Source organism: Aulonocara sp. 'chitande type north' Nkhata Bay, linkage group LG14 (genome assembly GCF_057382095.1).
Source record: "Aulonocara sp. 'chitande type north' Nkhata Bay isolate Kocher_YH1m ecotype deep benthic linkage group LG14, A_spYH_male_GT1.1, whole genome shotgun sequence".
NCBI classification, from domain to species: domain Eukaryota; kingdom Metazoa; phylum Chordata; class Actinopteri; order Cichliformes; family Cichlidae; genus Aulonocara; species Aulonocara sp. 'chitande type north' Nkhata Bay.
The window spans coordinates 22852877-22868045 of NC_141357.1; the positions used below are offsets into that span (position 1 = coordinate 22852877).

The window sequence follows — 15169 nt, forward strand, 5'->3', positions numbered from 1 at the left end:
ACATGGGTGAGTAAGGGAATGAAAAATCAGCTTGGCCGGACAACTGAGATGGGGAACAGAGTTAGCCGTAGCACCCGCCAGTATCCCCACAGCTACTGGCGGGCGGAGTCTTTTACTCGCTTCAGACAGGTATCAGCCCAGTGTCCCCTTTTCCCACACACGAAGCACTCACCCGTGCGCTGTCTTCTCCTCCGATGGGAAGCACCGAACCAAGCCCGGCCCAGCTGCATCGGCTGTTCCTCATCCTCCGCTGGGTCTTCTTCTTCCTCTCGCCAGTGAGAAGGAAGCAACCCGGTAGGCGCATCGGCGCCTCCTGCCAGCCGTCGTTCTTCATCTGCCCGTCTCCCAAACTCTCTCATATGATTATCCAGTTGAATGCACATATTAATCAAAGTGCTAAGGGGTTTAGGTAGCTCTTTCGTAGCTAACTCATGTTTGAGTTCTTCGTTTAGGCAGTTCAGGAAGGCTCCCCGGAGTGCGTTTTCTGCCCAGCCCGTCTCCTCGGCCAGGATCCAAAAGTCAATGGAGAAATCCGCGACACTCTTATGTCCCTGCTTTAGGGTAAACAAACGATTAGCAGCGCCATCTGCATCCGTTCCTTTATCAAACACACAGAGGAACTTGGTCAGAAAATCCTGGTAGGAGATATTCGGTTGAACATTTAAAACGGCTTGTGCCCATTGCAGCGCCCGGCCAGTCATCAGTTCCACCATAAGCGTGATCTTCGCACAATCTGAGCCGTAAGCCTGTGTCTGTTGTCTGAAAATCAATGAACACTGCATCAGAAAGCCTTGACTCTTTGTTATATCTCCATCAAACTTCTCCGGAACCGGTAATGTATGTTCTCGCCTAGGTGGAGGTGGTGGAGGCGAAGGGGGTAGTGGGCAAGCTGCAGCCACACTTACTGATGGAGTGGGTTGTGGATTTTTAGCTGAGGTGCCGGGCGCGGTGAGTAACATACCTTGAATGTTTGCAAGCACCTGTCGCATCGCTGTTTGTTCCGTCATGATGTGTTTCATCATGCTCTCATGGCGGTCCAAAACTTCGCCCTGAACGGAGAGCTCTCGTTGAACTGGGTTTGAGTCCGCTGAGTCCATGGCTGGCTGGAGTATTCTGTCACGGTTGTTAAAGAGTGGACTCAGGCGCGGAGCTCAGAAATAATGACAGTGCATTTATTTACAGTGCAGCAAGGTGACAACAGTTCAAATGTGCAACAATGGTGATAGTGCGTCCCTCCTTCCGTGTAAGCCCGTGCGTGGTAGTGAGTGCCCGTCTCTCCTCCAAGTGCTTCCTTAGTGTCCGTAAATCCTCCGTCAATCCCTGGGTGCACACACACACACACGACAGCAGAATGAGTACGAAGATCAGACAGCACTTCAATAACGTTAGCGACTCGAAAACACTACCAGGCTTAGTGCAATACTCCAGCGCTGTCTGTCGCTCAGCCACACCATTAAGTAGCCCTGCTGAAGATAGTAGTTGATTGGCAGCAGCTGGTGGATTGACTGCAGGTGTGGCAGCTCCGGGCGACAGCACTTCCGGGTCGGAGGTAGCCTGTTGCTAGGTTACCTCCTAACACATCTCAGCGGAGCCGGAGGGGAAGACAGGGCGATAGGAGAGACACATACACACGCACACAGATATACACACACTGGCAGGTCGACCGGTCAGGGCGCCGTCAGATCCTGACAAATAAACTATCAATATTTGTATCGATCCACCCCCCTATATTTTTCAGAGGGAGAAATCGCACTAATAATGTAGAAGTCTTCCTGGGTAGATGCTAGGTGGAACGGAAATGCTAGGTGAGGTCAGACGCTGGAGACTTGGGGGAATAAAGATTAAACAGACACTTTTTGAAGCTTAAAACACACCAGAAAATTGACAGACAACAACACATATCTGCATAATAATGTCCAACACCCTGGAGGACAACAAGGAGAATTTGGATGCTCTGAAGGAATACACTGACTGGTGCTTCGACGCTACAGTCAGAAAGAAGGCCCAGAGTTTCTCTTCCCCAGCCAAGAACGAGATGCTGTCTTCCAAGAGAAGTCATGGACCAGACGACCAGATAGCCAGGAGGAGCTGGTCGTCTGTTCGGGGTCCAGGCTGATGGGCTGCTCTGTTGTTGTGGGGCCGGGCAGTCTGCTTGTCTCCAGGGTTTAAATACACTGTGGTGAATTCTACATCCATGAATTCCAGATTGAAAAAGAAATCATGTCATACTCTTGGAAGAAGAGGCCAGTTGAGTCCAGGGCCCTGACAGCTCAGCTTAGGTTATTTGAGCTTCATACTGTGAATCAATCTCAGTATGCTGCTGCTACAAAACTGGTCTGACAGGTAGGATATTGGTGCACTGGACACGCCCGTCTCTGTGAAGCAAAGAAGGAAGGATTTACATGGGAGGTATTACGATGGGAGGGGGAAGATAGGCCTACCTACCTATTGCTTGGTTTAAGTTGAGTGGGAAACACAGTTGAGTAAAAAGCAGAGGAGACGAAAGGAAGGAGAACAAACGTGCTTAATGTTTCACCACCATGCTCCAGACTGTGTAAACCTGCACTGAAAAAGCTCCACCCACCTGCTCTCACCTCCACTCTACACACTTTGCTTTCCTGAGTCCAATGGATAAACATGACCCGGTAGGTTCTGATTCTTGCTGGCGTGTATTCACTCAATAGTCAAACTTCCCACTTAATTACTGTTCACCTGAATGATGGCTGTGTTTTCTGCTTCAGTTTGCATTGTTTTGAATTTAGAGAACTGTGTTGCTTGTGAGTATATGTTGCATTCTTCAGAAGGCTGAAGAATGTTGTTCAGTAAAGAGATTACAGAGCGAAAGATTTGACTTCACTTTCCTTCAGGTGTTATAGAGGCTTTCTGTCTTGGCTTATATAGTCTATATGGGCAATTATTTGTATTCTTTATTCAATTTTAGACTGTGTAATATAGAGATATGGTATAGATGCACGAACACATAAACAAATCCCTGTGTCTGTGAAATTGTGTATATTCCTGATGTGATGATGGAGGAAATAATGTTATTAAACTTCACATTTTCATTGTACTAACTCTTGTCTTTTTAGATAAAATAAAGAGAGAGATACCTGTAATTGCACCTTTCTGCATTTCATTGTATGTTTTGGATGTTGTGTTTGAATCTAGAATTATTAATTTTGCCCATACAAGGCTGGCAGATTAAAAAAGGGGGACAGTTTTAGTTTACCATTTTATATCAGATTATGTTGTAGCTTACCCTCAACTGTGCTAACAGAAGAAAATGGATGGATGGATTTTGTAATTTTAGATGACATGGTTTGTGTGAGTGATGCTGTCCTTTGTGTTGCATAGATCCTCTAATTTTTCCACCTTTTATTTATAATAATAGCTTGAGAGCAAACTGTGAAATATGACCGTGTGCACTATGCTGAGAAATATGACTATACCTCCACCTAATTCTGCTAAGGCATTTGATTACAATAAAGTAAGGTTTATGCTGCCTATAGGTCTTTAAAAAAAAAAAAACTATACATCTTTGTTGGTGAGTAATGCTTGCCTTCACAGTTTCACACTTTTACTGAACTTAACTTGAAACAGGTTTAATAGCAAATCTAAATTTTGAGAACTATATGCTCGTCTCCCCAGTTTATGGAAGTGTGATCACATTGATATTAGAAAAAGGTCTCAACAGCTGAGGAAAGGCAATGGTCAAGCCCAAAATTTAGACTGCATAAAGGAAAGTATTTCTTTAAGGGTTATTTACCAGTGACCCTACCCTAATAGCACATCTTATTTTTTCTCAATTTCTTGGTGCGGTTCATACACAAACTGCAAACTGCTCATAGCAGCAGTTTCAGGATTGAAATCACTTACAACGTGACAAAAACTGTTTAAATAATGTATGTATGTATGTGAAAACAAACAAATGTTTCTCTTTCATGCTATAAGAATGTCAGGAGGTCAAATGACTCATCAGAAACTTGTTTTTTCACATTGTATGACTTTCTACAGAGGCTTAGTTGATAATGGAAACAGGTGATTAAGGCATGCTGTGTTCAAACAGGTACAGCCACAGAGCATTTAGCATTTGCAAACGTTGATATCACCAGCTGCGTTCCCACATGTCGCATAAAGAGCACAGTACTAAAATTAGCACACGTTTTAATTGCTGTACAAAAATACTTTTGCTTAGTTTAGCTGAAAATAGTTTCACATGTAAGTTAGTGACATGTTGGTTGGTAGATTTTGTTACCTTTAGACACAACCAGGCACCAGTAGAAGGTTTGCCTCATTAGACTGATCTACAAAATATATTTTTATTTGCTAGTAGGAAATTCCAGGTCTTTATCCATTGTTTTACAGTGATTTCAGATATGTAATCAAATTAAAGCTTGCGTGTCAGGTTTGTGACATACACATCACTCATGTTTTGATACTGCTGAACATCAATATATCAACACAATGTTTGGAATTGTAGCTATTTTCTGCCAAGACTGTTTTAATTTGTTTCCTAGAGATATGTTAAAGCAAATCTCTGTTAATTTAGCTCTTGGTTTTTCACTTGTACAGCATATCTGTTTGTCTTTGTAGGGACCAAGAGTTGATATTGGCTTTTTATTTTGATGAAATCCATGAGCCATGCTCCAGCAATGAGCATGGGAAAATCTTAGTAGTTCACACACTTTCAGTGTGTTATCCACAAGCTCAGCAAAACTTTTTCCTCTGTGACTGCTAAGAAAATTCTGCACAACCTAGTTGAGCTGGGTTCAGTTTCATTCGGAACCAATCATCAAACATCCGTTCGCAGATTTCAGGACCAGCGAAAATGCTTTCCTTAACTTTGGTTTTACTTTTCTTGAGACCAAACTTATTTCTTAAATGCTGAAACATCATCGAAGTTGGCGAGTACTTGGAACATAATTTTCCAGTTTGGTGTCAGCCAGTAAAATCTGCTAAAATACAGGTGAAAGAGTCTCAGAAGGAAAATGCTTGTTGACCAGTGTTGTTATTCTTATTAGATTAATTTCCGGTGAAATTAATCTAATAAATTAATCAGACCATTTGTCATTAAAACAAGAAAACATGAATATTGAAGAAATCAGCAGAAAACTTGGTTTAAAACCAAAGATCATGCTGTTATTGATGAAGAAAATAACAAATCAAATTCACATTTTTCTGCCCAAATTTGCTTTAGCACAGTGGACATAATTTACAAGACTTTAAGTACTTTGTAACCATATAACTAGGTAAAGATTGACTCTATCTGCATACCTGGTGTGAACACATGAGGATGAATCTTTTTTAACTTGTTTGCTCTAAAACAAAATTGCAGTCTATAACCAGTGCAGTCTTCTAATAAATAAATGTATCTTAATTTTAAAGCTTAATTAAGATTCAACATTATTTATGACCGAATTCAATTGAAAAAAATAATATTTTAAATAACAAAGAAAAAAGGGTTTTCTTCAACCAACAGATTCAGATTTATCCCTGACAAAAAATAGACAAACATCTTTTAAAGCGAAACAATGGGCAATGAACACCATGCTATGTTACACAAGTGCTACACCTATGGCAATTATAGTCCATTGTGCACACTCACAGGGTTTTTTACTGCTCCTGACTGGGTAGCAGAATCACCTGAATCACCTAGCCAGTAAGAGAAAACATACCTAAAATGCCATTGCACACTATTTCAAGGAAATGGTGCATGTGACACTGAAACACTAGCAGCACAGGCCAAATTCCTTTCAGAATAAACACAGCATGTGTTGGTGCAGTGATTCTCAAAGTGTGGGATGGGGGCCAGGGGTGATCATTGTTAATAATTGATAAAAATGGGGAGGTATGGCCCACAGACTAACTTTATCATCTTAGGAAAAAAGAAAACGAGACACCGGGTCAGTGTTAGGGTGCTGGATTGCTGGATTGTTCCGTAGTAGAAAGGCAATCAGAGAGATATTGTTATATGCAGTGATTCCAGTCGATGACACCCTAAGGTTGACAAATGCTTACTGGAACTTTTTTGTTGACCAAAAACAATACCACACCCTCTTAAAACAAACAAAAAGAAAAAATGCATTAGAAAGTGTTGCAACATCCTTGTTTTGCCCAGATTAACCTCCAACACGTTTGGGAGAACTTATTAAAGTAACACTTGCTAACAACGAAGTGATACCAAAACCAGTTATTTGGTAGATACAGTAGGGAAACGCACTACGGCTGACAGCTGCTTAGACATCATTCTTTTACTAAGGTGGCTATCTAACTAGTCAGTAGTCTGTGCCATGAGTCACTCCCAATGAACACATGGTAGACCTTTAACCCATGTGGATTAAAGTATTTGAGCCACTTATTCCTCTAAGAAAAACCCAGCGAACAAACTTGTTCTTAGGTGCATTTTTCCCACTATCATTTTGCACCAACTTGTCCCATGCAAGTCTCCAAATATGGATTAAGACCTTTGTTTGAAATTCTTGATATGGCTACTAGCAGAGATGATATCACTGAGAAATGAGGAACATACTCCTAAATCTGATCTGTTAGACACTGTTGCCAGGATACATCACGTCTTTCTTTGTGCCTATAAGGTTGTTGAGCTGGTGTAGACTTGATAACAGTGTTTGGATATCATGGAGGACAATAGGTTACATGCAGACTCTTGACAACCACAAATGTGCAGAGTCTTAACAACAAGAAACACATATGGATGATTTACCATTTTAGCTCATGTATGTCTAATTGTATATATTATACCTAATATATATGCCTTAGAACATGACTTAGTACTGGAAAAATCCTTGTTGGCAAGCACAGGGGTCACCAGGTTTTTACTTATCTCAGGAAGGCCCACTTTGGCCCACTTCTCTTTACAGAATCAAATCCTTTAGTTTTCTTGGCTGCTGCTTGGCAATTTGAAACTTCAGCTCTCTCCACAGATTTTCTATATGAGTGAGTTCTGGCTATGCCCCTGCATGACCTTGACCATGGTCTTGCACATGGTGGTGGTCAGAGTCAGGTTTCTAGCTAGGCTGTAGAGGACCAAATACTAATTTCCCTCATTGACATGCAAAACAATTAATAACTTTGATTTAATTTGGTTGAAATTCAGAACGTTCAGGTTCTCCCCATTAAAATAAAACTACTCTCAAGATGAGCAAACATAGAAAGCAAACAAACAACATCTTGTGCCCAAGGAGTGATTACATAATATTGGACATAGACTTCACATGACATTGTTTGTTATTCCAGTTAGAGATTTTATCTATGAAATCTTGCAGAGTATTTGTTTTGCCCTCATTGTTTTTGTCTTTTTCTCTTAGGGCACCCCCCCTCCTCCCTACTACTCTGTTGCTGTCCACACACAGCCACCCCTCAGGTCTTATGAAGAGGTGGTGTATGGCTTCGGTCCAGGGATGATGCCCCCAACCCAGCCACGTTACATCCCTCGGTATCCATCATCTGTGGCTGTTCCCCAAGTCTCACAGCCCATCACAAGTGAGTTATACCCGCTCCTCCCATATTTTCTAGGAATAAAATCCACGTATTGCAAATGTACAAACAAAATAAATGCTGAGTCAGAGTCGCTCCAACGATCATTAATATGTGTGTCACTATATGCTTTTGTTCTGACTGTGTTTAGTTCCAAAGAAGAAAAAGGGATGCTGTGAGAGCAAGAAAAGGTGCATTGGTGTGTCGGTGTCAGTCCTACTGTTGCTTGCTCTGCTGGGGGTGGCCATTTGGCTTGGAGGTATACTTTGATCACTGAACAGTGTCATCAAAACTTGTGAACTAAGTTATTTGAACCTGTTGTATCTGCATGTGAATCTCAGTTACTTACAGTATTTTTGTGCCCTTGTGGTCCTAAGAGTGTAAGAATTTATCTATTTTCATTTGCTCATTTTTGTGTATGTTGGTATTTAAAAACAGTATGAAGCATAAACTCAGTTATTAAATGTCATTACCAGTATATAACACATTATTTTGCAACTATAAATAAAAATGGAATGGAATTATATGAATTTTTTTACTTCCACAGAGATTTGTTGGCACTGACAAAATGTTTTCTCTGTGTGGTCCGTTGCATGCGGTGCTCACTTTGAAAATCATTTATGTTAACTGGAGTACGTATAAATAGTTGCTGATATTTATTAAGTGAGATGGAAAGTCAATTTTAAGATGCATATTACTGTTCTTATTTTATTTCATTATTTTGTTTGTGTGAAGGATAACAATAATGGCACACTCTACCTCTACTTACTTTAAAATCATTACTACATACTCTCCAACCACAGTTGTGTACGGCACCAGGAGAGCAACATCAGCGATCCACTACGATGAGCATGATGGGAGCAATGATGAGAAAACCCAAAGTGCAGTTTTGCCAAAGGACAACTGCCCAAACAATACTGTAATTTGTGATGGAAAAGAGGACTGCCAACATGGCACTGACGAAGCATACTGTGGTAAATCAGCACACTCATAAAGAAAGAAGATGAAGTAGGATTGGAAAATAACAATAATAATCTATGGAAGGAATATGTATCAATATATGTAAGAATTCTTAGGGGATCCAACTTAAATCTGAATCATGTATAATTGTATTGGCTTTATTCATATTATACACTCTATGTAATGCCTAACAACAAGGTAAATATATTAGAAGAATGCACAAGAAAGGTCTTGGCAAATTAAACATTTTCTGCAAAATGAAAGCTAAAATTGCCTAATAGTCACATGTGCACATAATGGACTTAGGAGATTTAAGGTGTATTCTTTTTGTTATCCCTTCTTGTTATTACTTCTCCAGTGAGGTTTGGTGAGGGAAACAGTCTGCAGGTCAGAACAGCCACAGATGGCCGCTTCCTACCAGTGTGTAACCAAGGGTGGGATGACAATGAAGCCAAGCAGATCTGCAAGCGGCAAGGATTCAGAAAGTATGATCACCACTTTACCCTGCCTATTATTGTCATAGCTCACCTAAAATGTATTGAACATCATGTATAAAAAAGTTTAAAGATAGCTGGGTGCTGGTATAGTTCAGTAGAACAGGCAACCCAGACCATTGCAGAGGCCTGGGTTTGCATACACCCTGAGGCCCTTTACTAGCTGTCTTCTCTCTAGTGCCCTATATAAATAAAGGCTAAAAAGTTTAAAGGCAGCTGAGAAAAAATTTGGATCAAAGGTAATCTTCATAATATATCTTACCATTATCTATCATCATTTAGACCTAGCACGGGCTTCATGAATGAGTGATTTAGCTTGTCATTTGGAAGGGTCGATTTCAACAACAGCCCTTAAACACGTGGGCTTCAAACCCCAACCTGTAATTACCCACAGAGGTTCATGAAACATCACCTGATCTGCTGCTGTGTTTAGGGTTGAATTGATTCTCCACAGGAATGACTACCAGTGGGGCATCTCAGTATGATAGAAGCGCAATTAGTTTACAGATTCACTCAGATATTGACTGCAGAAAATGGTCTCTATATGTGCACGTTTATCTAATCATTTTTCTCTCTGTCTCCAGCGTCTATATGACAGCTACAATTCAATCAGATTCCACAGGTTTAACACTGAACAACAGTACAAGATCTGCTCCAATCCAGGCTCGGGTAAATGTCAGGTACATATGATTTGTTGGTTAACAACATTAGCATTGGTTGACTGCATGTACCCATTTTAACATGTTTCCCTTATTGTGGCAACATGCAGTTCTCCCTGTCCGAACAAGCAGACTGTCTCCCTGCAGTGTGTGGGTAAGGAGCCTCCATCTGTTCCTACAGTCATATGTCACACACTTTTTATTTCTTTTTCTATGTCTGCCTTACACCCAGTACCTATGACTGAAATGCAGTTATTAGCCAGTGCAATACTAACAAAAGTATCTGAATCATTTTCTGAAAATTTCAAGGTTCAAGCATTTTTCTGTTAGAATTTTTGATAGCTTTGGTCAGTACACACGGTCGCAATCATGGGGATGATTGCTGGCTGTACGGTTATTCAGATGATGATAACTGACAACCTCCAGGAGGGTGAGCCACAGAAGGTCACTGCTGAAAAGGCTAACTTTAACAGGCAAGATGAAGCTTTGAAAGGATTGTCAAAGAACTTGGCAGAGCTTTGAATTTGGGAAAGAGGCTGCTATTTTAGCATTAAGAGCCACCAAATACATCTTGATATTAGGAATGTGAGAAACAATATCAAAAATGTCTTACCTGGACTTTATGTCCAACGTCCTTTTAAAAGATCAAATTGCATTTCGCATTTCATTTGTAAATCAAGGTCCTGAAGTCTGGAGGAAAGAGAGGACAGAGACAGAATCCAAAGTGTTTGAAGTCCTGTGTGCTTTTGCTGTCTATGATGATTTGGGGCACCAAATCATGTCAGTGATATTTTATCATATCAAAAGTTAATGCAGCCATATACCAGGAGAGAGAACTTCATGAGGACTTGATTTCTAGTTGGCGATTCCTTTTCCTAACGGAATAAAAACCTATCCACAATGCCATAACTACTGCTAAATGGTTTACCAATCGTGATCAGAATGCTGATAATCATTACTGCATTTGGCCAACCGGTCTGATCTGAATCCCAAAGAGAATCTATTAGACATTTAAGAGGAAGAAAACCCCCAAAATACAGATGACCTGAAGGCCAAAGCAAAGTAACTTGAGCTTCAATAACATCTCCAGATTGCCATACCTTCGATTCCAGATTTCTATAGATTTCTATAGATCATGATGAACTATAAACCCAGGACCCACTGCACCAGTGTAGGGTGCAACAGTGGATCCAATGATTTAATCCCAATACCTAATGGCAGTCAGGGGGCCATAGTCTAGCCTGCAGAAGTCTGTTCATCCTCTCATTGATATGGTTCTCCAAACCATCATATCACCATAACATACAGGTTTCTCTAGACCCTTTCATGTCTCTCAGATATGGTAAGTGTGAACCTGCTCTTACCTGCGAAAAGCACAGGGTGCCAGTGGTGGGTCTGCAATTTCTGGTAGTGAGCACAGGGCCAATAGTGGATGTTAGGACCTCATCAAAGCAGTTAAGAAAACCCCTCTGCTACTTAACTGGCTAAAATTTGGCCTCATAAAATCTTAAGACTTGTTTAAAGTTGTGTAAAAATTACTCAAAGAGTTCTTAAGTTATGGCCACAAGGTGTTTTGTTAGGTGACCTTGATAACATAAAACATTGTGACTCCTATGAAGATCTAACAGCACTGCAGCAGCAACGCTGGCACATACAATGTATTTTTTTCTGCATTCATCAAGGATAAAACTGTATGCTGACAATAGTTTTGTTTCCCTTTCTTTCTTTTGCATGGTACCTTGCATTGTTGTCCAGATTGTGGTAAGCAGCAGGCCACGTCCCGGATCATTGGTGGCACCATAGCTAAAATAGGTCATTGGCCTTGGCAGTTGTCACTACAGTTCAGAGGATCCCATGTCTGCGGAGGAGTCCTGATCTCCCCTGATTTTGTGCTTTCTGCTGCCCACTGTTTCCCAAGGTGACAAAAAAAAAATAAAATAAAATAAAACAAACATACCTTTGTAAATGTTTTATCACACTCTCTTAAATTGACCATAGTCTACCTTAATAAACTCTCTGATTCCTAGAGTCTGTACATTGTAATTGTAGATATTTTAAGGTCCAGCTGCAGTTAACAATTCAAAATTCATACATTTTAAAAACCATAATGCCAATTATTCTGTGCTGAAATCTACATTAATCTGTTGCTGTCCATTGAAGAGTGTTTTTCGGGGTTTCAGAGACAACTTGGCTCTATCCCCTCAGAACTGGAGAGTATATGGTGGAACGGTGTCGCTGAACAACCTGCCTGTTCCGTACTTTGTTGAGAAGATCATAGTCAATGAGAACTATAACACTAAAACAAATGACCAAGATGTTGTTCTTCTCAAACTTACATCCCCAGTCACTTTCAATGGTTAGTTGCATCTTTACATTCTTTAACAAATGTGTGTAGTCATCCAACCTCTATAGCTGTGTTCAGATTTTAATAATCACATAAGCATGTGTGTGGGCATCATGTTGGAAAGCAGAGTGTGTGAAGGATTTAATTGCTTCCTCCATGGAAATATCCAGCACAGAAATCCTTCGATGATGAAACCTGTGTTTAATAGCACTATGGAGAGTGTTATGCATATATATTCTGCACAGTATAGTGGGGGAAATAATTATTTGATCCCATGCTGAATTTGCTCTTTAATTTTTATGGTAGCTTTATTTTAAGCAACCATACACATTACATAAAGTTTTTCCAAATTCAGCAGGGGATCAAATAAGTATTTCTCTTACTCTCTGCTGTATATAGTCTACAGTAGATTGTGTAGATTATTAACAAAAACAGGACACTAAAACAATGTGCAGGATAGTAATAGCAATGAAAATATTTCCTTTGCTGCTCAGTCTGAGCTTTGAAAGCCTGTGAGTTCACAGTCAAACTGTTAATCTGCTTTACATAGTGAAGTTGTTTTACCGTATATGTACAGATCTATCTACAATACTATCCTTTTGAGCACACAAGGCGGCTGATGTGTTGGCAAAATTTAAATACATATTTTTGTGTTAACCAGATAAAGTTCAGCCTGCTTGTCTGCCAGCATATAACCAGAACTTTGTCCAAGGAACTCAGTGCTGGACCTCGGGTTTTGGCACCACACAGGCCGGTTCAGGTAAGCAGAAATTCAGAAATGTTAAGTATCTAGAAATCTAGACTAGAAATCTAGCAAATGACCAAGTTTTAGTTATTCATGAATGTAATTTATTTTACTGAATTCCCATGATTTCCATACTAATGTGTTGGGCAATACAGTCTGCCTTGCGTCTGCATTACATGTTTAAGTGCTGTTGTTTCCAGTAGTGTTTGATTGTTTTACTGTAGATAAGGCTTTAAAAGTTTAGGTTTGGTCTATGAGTGACGTTTAGCCATTTTACTCACTGAAACTAAAGCCTTAAATTGTAGGAAGTTAGCACCCACCCAACGCATTGATAGAACAAAAAAAACAAAAAACATGAGCATAAATATTCGCAGCCTTTGCTATGGCACTCAAAATATGTCAGATGTTTCTACAACATGACTGAAGTCCATCTGTGGTAAATTCAGTAGATTGGACATTATTTTGAAAAGCACACATCGTCTATATAAGGTCCCATAGTTGATGGTGCTAATGAATTGTTGAGAAAGAATTGTATGGAGGTATAGATCTGGGGAAAGGTGCAGAAAAAAAAGAAAAAGAAAAACTTCTGCAGCATTAAAGGTTCCAGTGAGCATAATGGCCTCCATCATCCATAAATGGAAGAAGTCTGAAACCATCAGGGCTCTGTCTGGCCAGTCTGAGGTACTGGGAAAGAAAGGCCTTAGTTAGGGAGGAGACCAAGAACCCAATGATCACTCTGACAGAGCTCCATCTTTGCTCTGTGGAGATAGGAGAACCTTTTAGAAGAACAACCATTTCTACAGCACTACACCAGTCAGGCCTGTAAGGCAGAATGACCAGACGGAAGCCACTCCTCAGTGAAAGGCAAACTATTAAACATTGCTGATGCAATAAAAAAACAAAAAAAAAAAAATCTGCAAGCTGAGAAAGACTGGGGAAGGATTACAAGAAAGCAACATCAGGGAATGATGAGAAAGTAACCAGTATCTGTTGTCTATATAATCATCTGATGAAAAATATGCTTGAAAAAATAATGTTAACGACTGATGGGTGGGTGACAACTCTCAATCAATAAACAAAAGACTGCGAAATTATTAATCATAAAAACTGAAGAAAAATGAAGAAAACAAACAATGCACAATTTCTGTTGCTTAGACGGTGCAACTCACAATAATGTATAATATTTACATCAAGCTACTATTGTGGGGTATTATATTGCCATGGAAAGGAAACAATGACGTTTTTTTGTTTTTTCTTTTTTTTTTAAAGGTGTTGTCTCGAAGGATCTGATGGAAGTGAGTGTGGACATCATTGATACACGGGTGTGTAACAGTCGTGATGCTTATGGAGGTCTGGTGACCAATAATATGCTTTGTGCTGGGAAACTCGAAGGAGGCAAAGACTCCTGTCAGGTGAGCAGTCAGTATTAAGGAACAGCTAACAGAAATCATATAAGTATGCATGGATTTGACCATCTAGCAAACTTTGGAGTAACATTTCTGTTAATCAAGTATAATATATTTTTCCAGGGTGACAGTGGTGGACCTCTGGTATGCCAGGGAGAGAGTCGCTTTTACCTGGTGGGGATTACCAGCTGGGGAGCTGGCTGTGGTGAAAAAAACAAACCCGGGGTTTACACCAGAGTCAGTAGTGTTCTGCCCTGGATCTACACAAGCATGCATGTAAGAGTGAAAGCAAAAAGAATAAATAAGAACTAGAAGGGGAAGGCTTTCTCTATGTTAACTCCTCCTTTGCCTCTTGCAGAGAGCTATGGTGTGACATCACTTTGCCTCCTGCTGGTGTTTTCCTCCCAATGAAGTTGTCTTGAGGGAGTAGCAGCATGACAGAAATGCCCACATACATTCATTAATGTTGTGCTCATCATCTATACTCATCCCAGGTCACATGGATTTAATATATTTTACACTACCCACATGTATACAAGCTAATCAGTGCACTGACTTCAGTCTTTCAATTTTGATTTTATTCTTTTGTGTGTACTAAAGCTTATTTTTAATTTAAGTGAGCTTTAAAAGCAGATTTTTTTTTCAATTGTATCTTATTGTAATTCAATGAAAGGCTTTACTGAGGTTCTACTGAGATTTCCTTAATCAGTTTGTGGTTGATTAATGTATGATTGTGTATGATTAATTATTATGAAGGTGTTTTTTTCTCCCAGGAACCCAATTTTAACTGTTGTGTACCATATTAAAATCAAAACATTTTGTGCATTACCTTGCACTTGAGTCACTAAGCAGTGCACTTAAGCCACTACTCATGTTGGGATTTTTCTTGAAATTGTTCTTGATTGTATGCCATTTTTCCGTATTCTTTGTTATGTTCATGTCATAAGTTTGTGAAGGATTGCGCGAATAACAAACACAACATATATCAGATAAAGAAGGAACCATCCACTCCCCTTTGTTGTGGTGTTTAATGATTTTGTGAGCAGGAGGGTCTGTGGTGAGCGTGC

General features: G+C 40.0%; 1 protein-coding gene across 1 annotated transcript; it reads left to right on the top strand.

The window, feature by feature from the left end:
• Positions 1-2228: 2228 nt before the first annotated feature.
• tmprss13a (transmembrane serine protease 13a) lies at positions 2229-15101 on the top strand. The gene is made up of 13 exons (XM_086261603.1): positions 2229-2645; positions 7326-7500; positions 7646-7753; positions 8298-8468; positions 8813-8939; positions 9533-9628; positions 9718-9761; positions 11363-11525; positions 11788-11963; positions 12613-12711; positions 13966-14108; positions 14226-14378; positions 14461-15101. Exons 1-13 carry the CDS (start codon positions 2628-2630, stop codon positions 14473-14475), a joined length of 1488 nt encoding a protein of 495 aa, XP_086117729.1. The 5' UTR covers positions 2229-2627; the 3' UTR covers positions 14476-15101.
• The last annotated feature ends 68 nt before the right edge of the window (positions 15102-15169 follow it).

Coding starts and splice junctions, on each gene's coding strand:
- tmprss13a (XM_086261603.1), top strand. Junction 8,469..8,812: donor CACTGACGAAGCATACTGTG/GTAAATCAGCAC, acceptor TTACTTCTCCAG/TGAGGTTTGGTGAGGGAAAC. Junction 11,526..11,787: donor GCTGCCCACTGTTTCCCAAG/GTGACAAAAAAA, acceptor TCGGGGTTTCAG/AGACAACTTGGCTCTATCCC.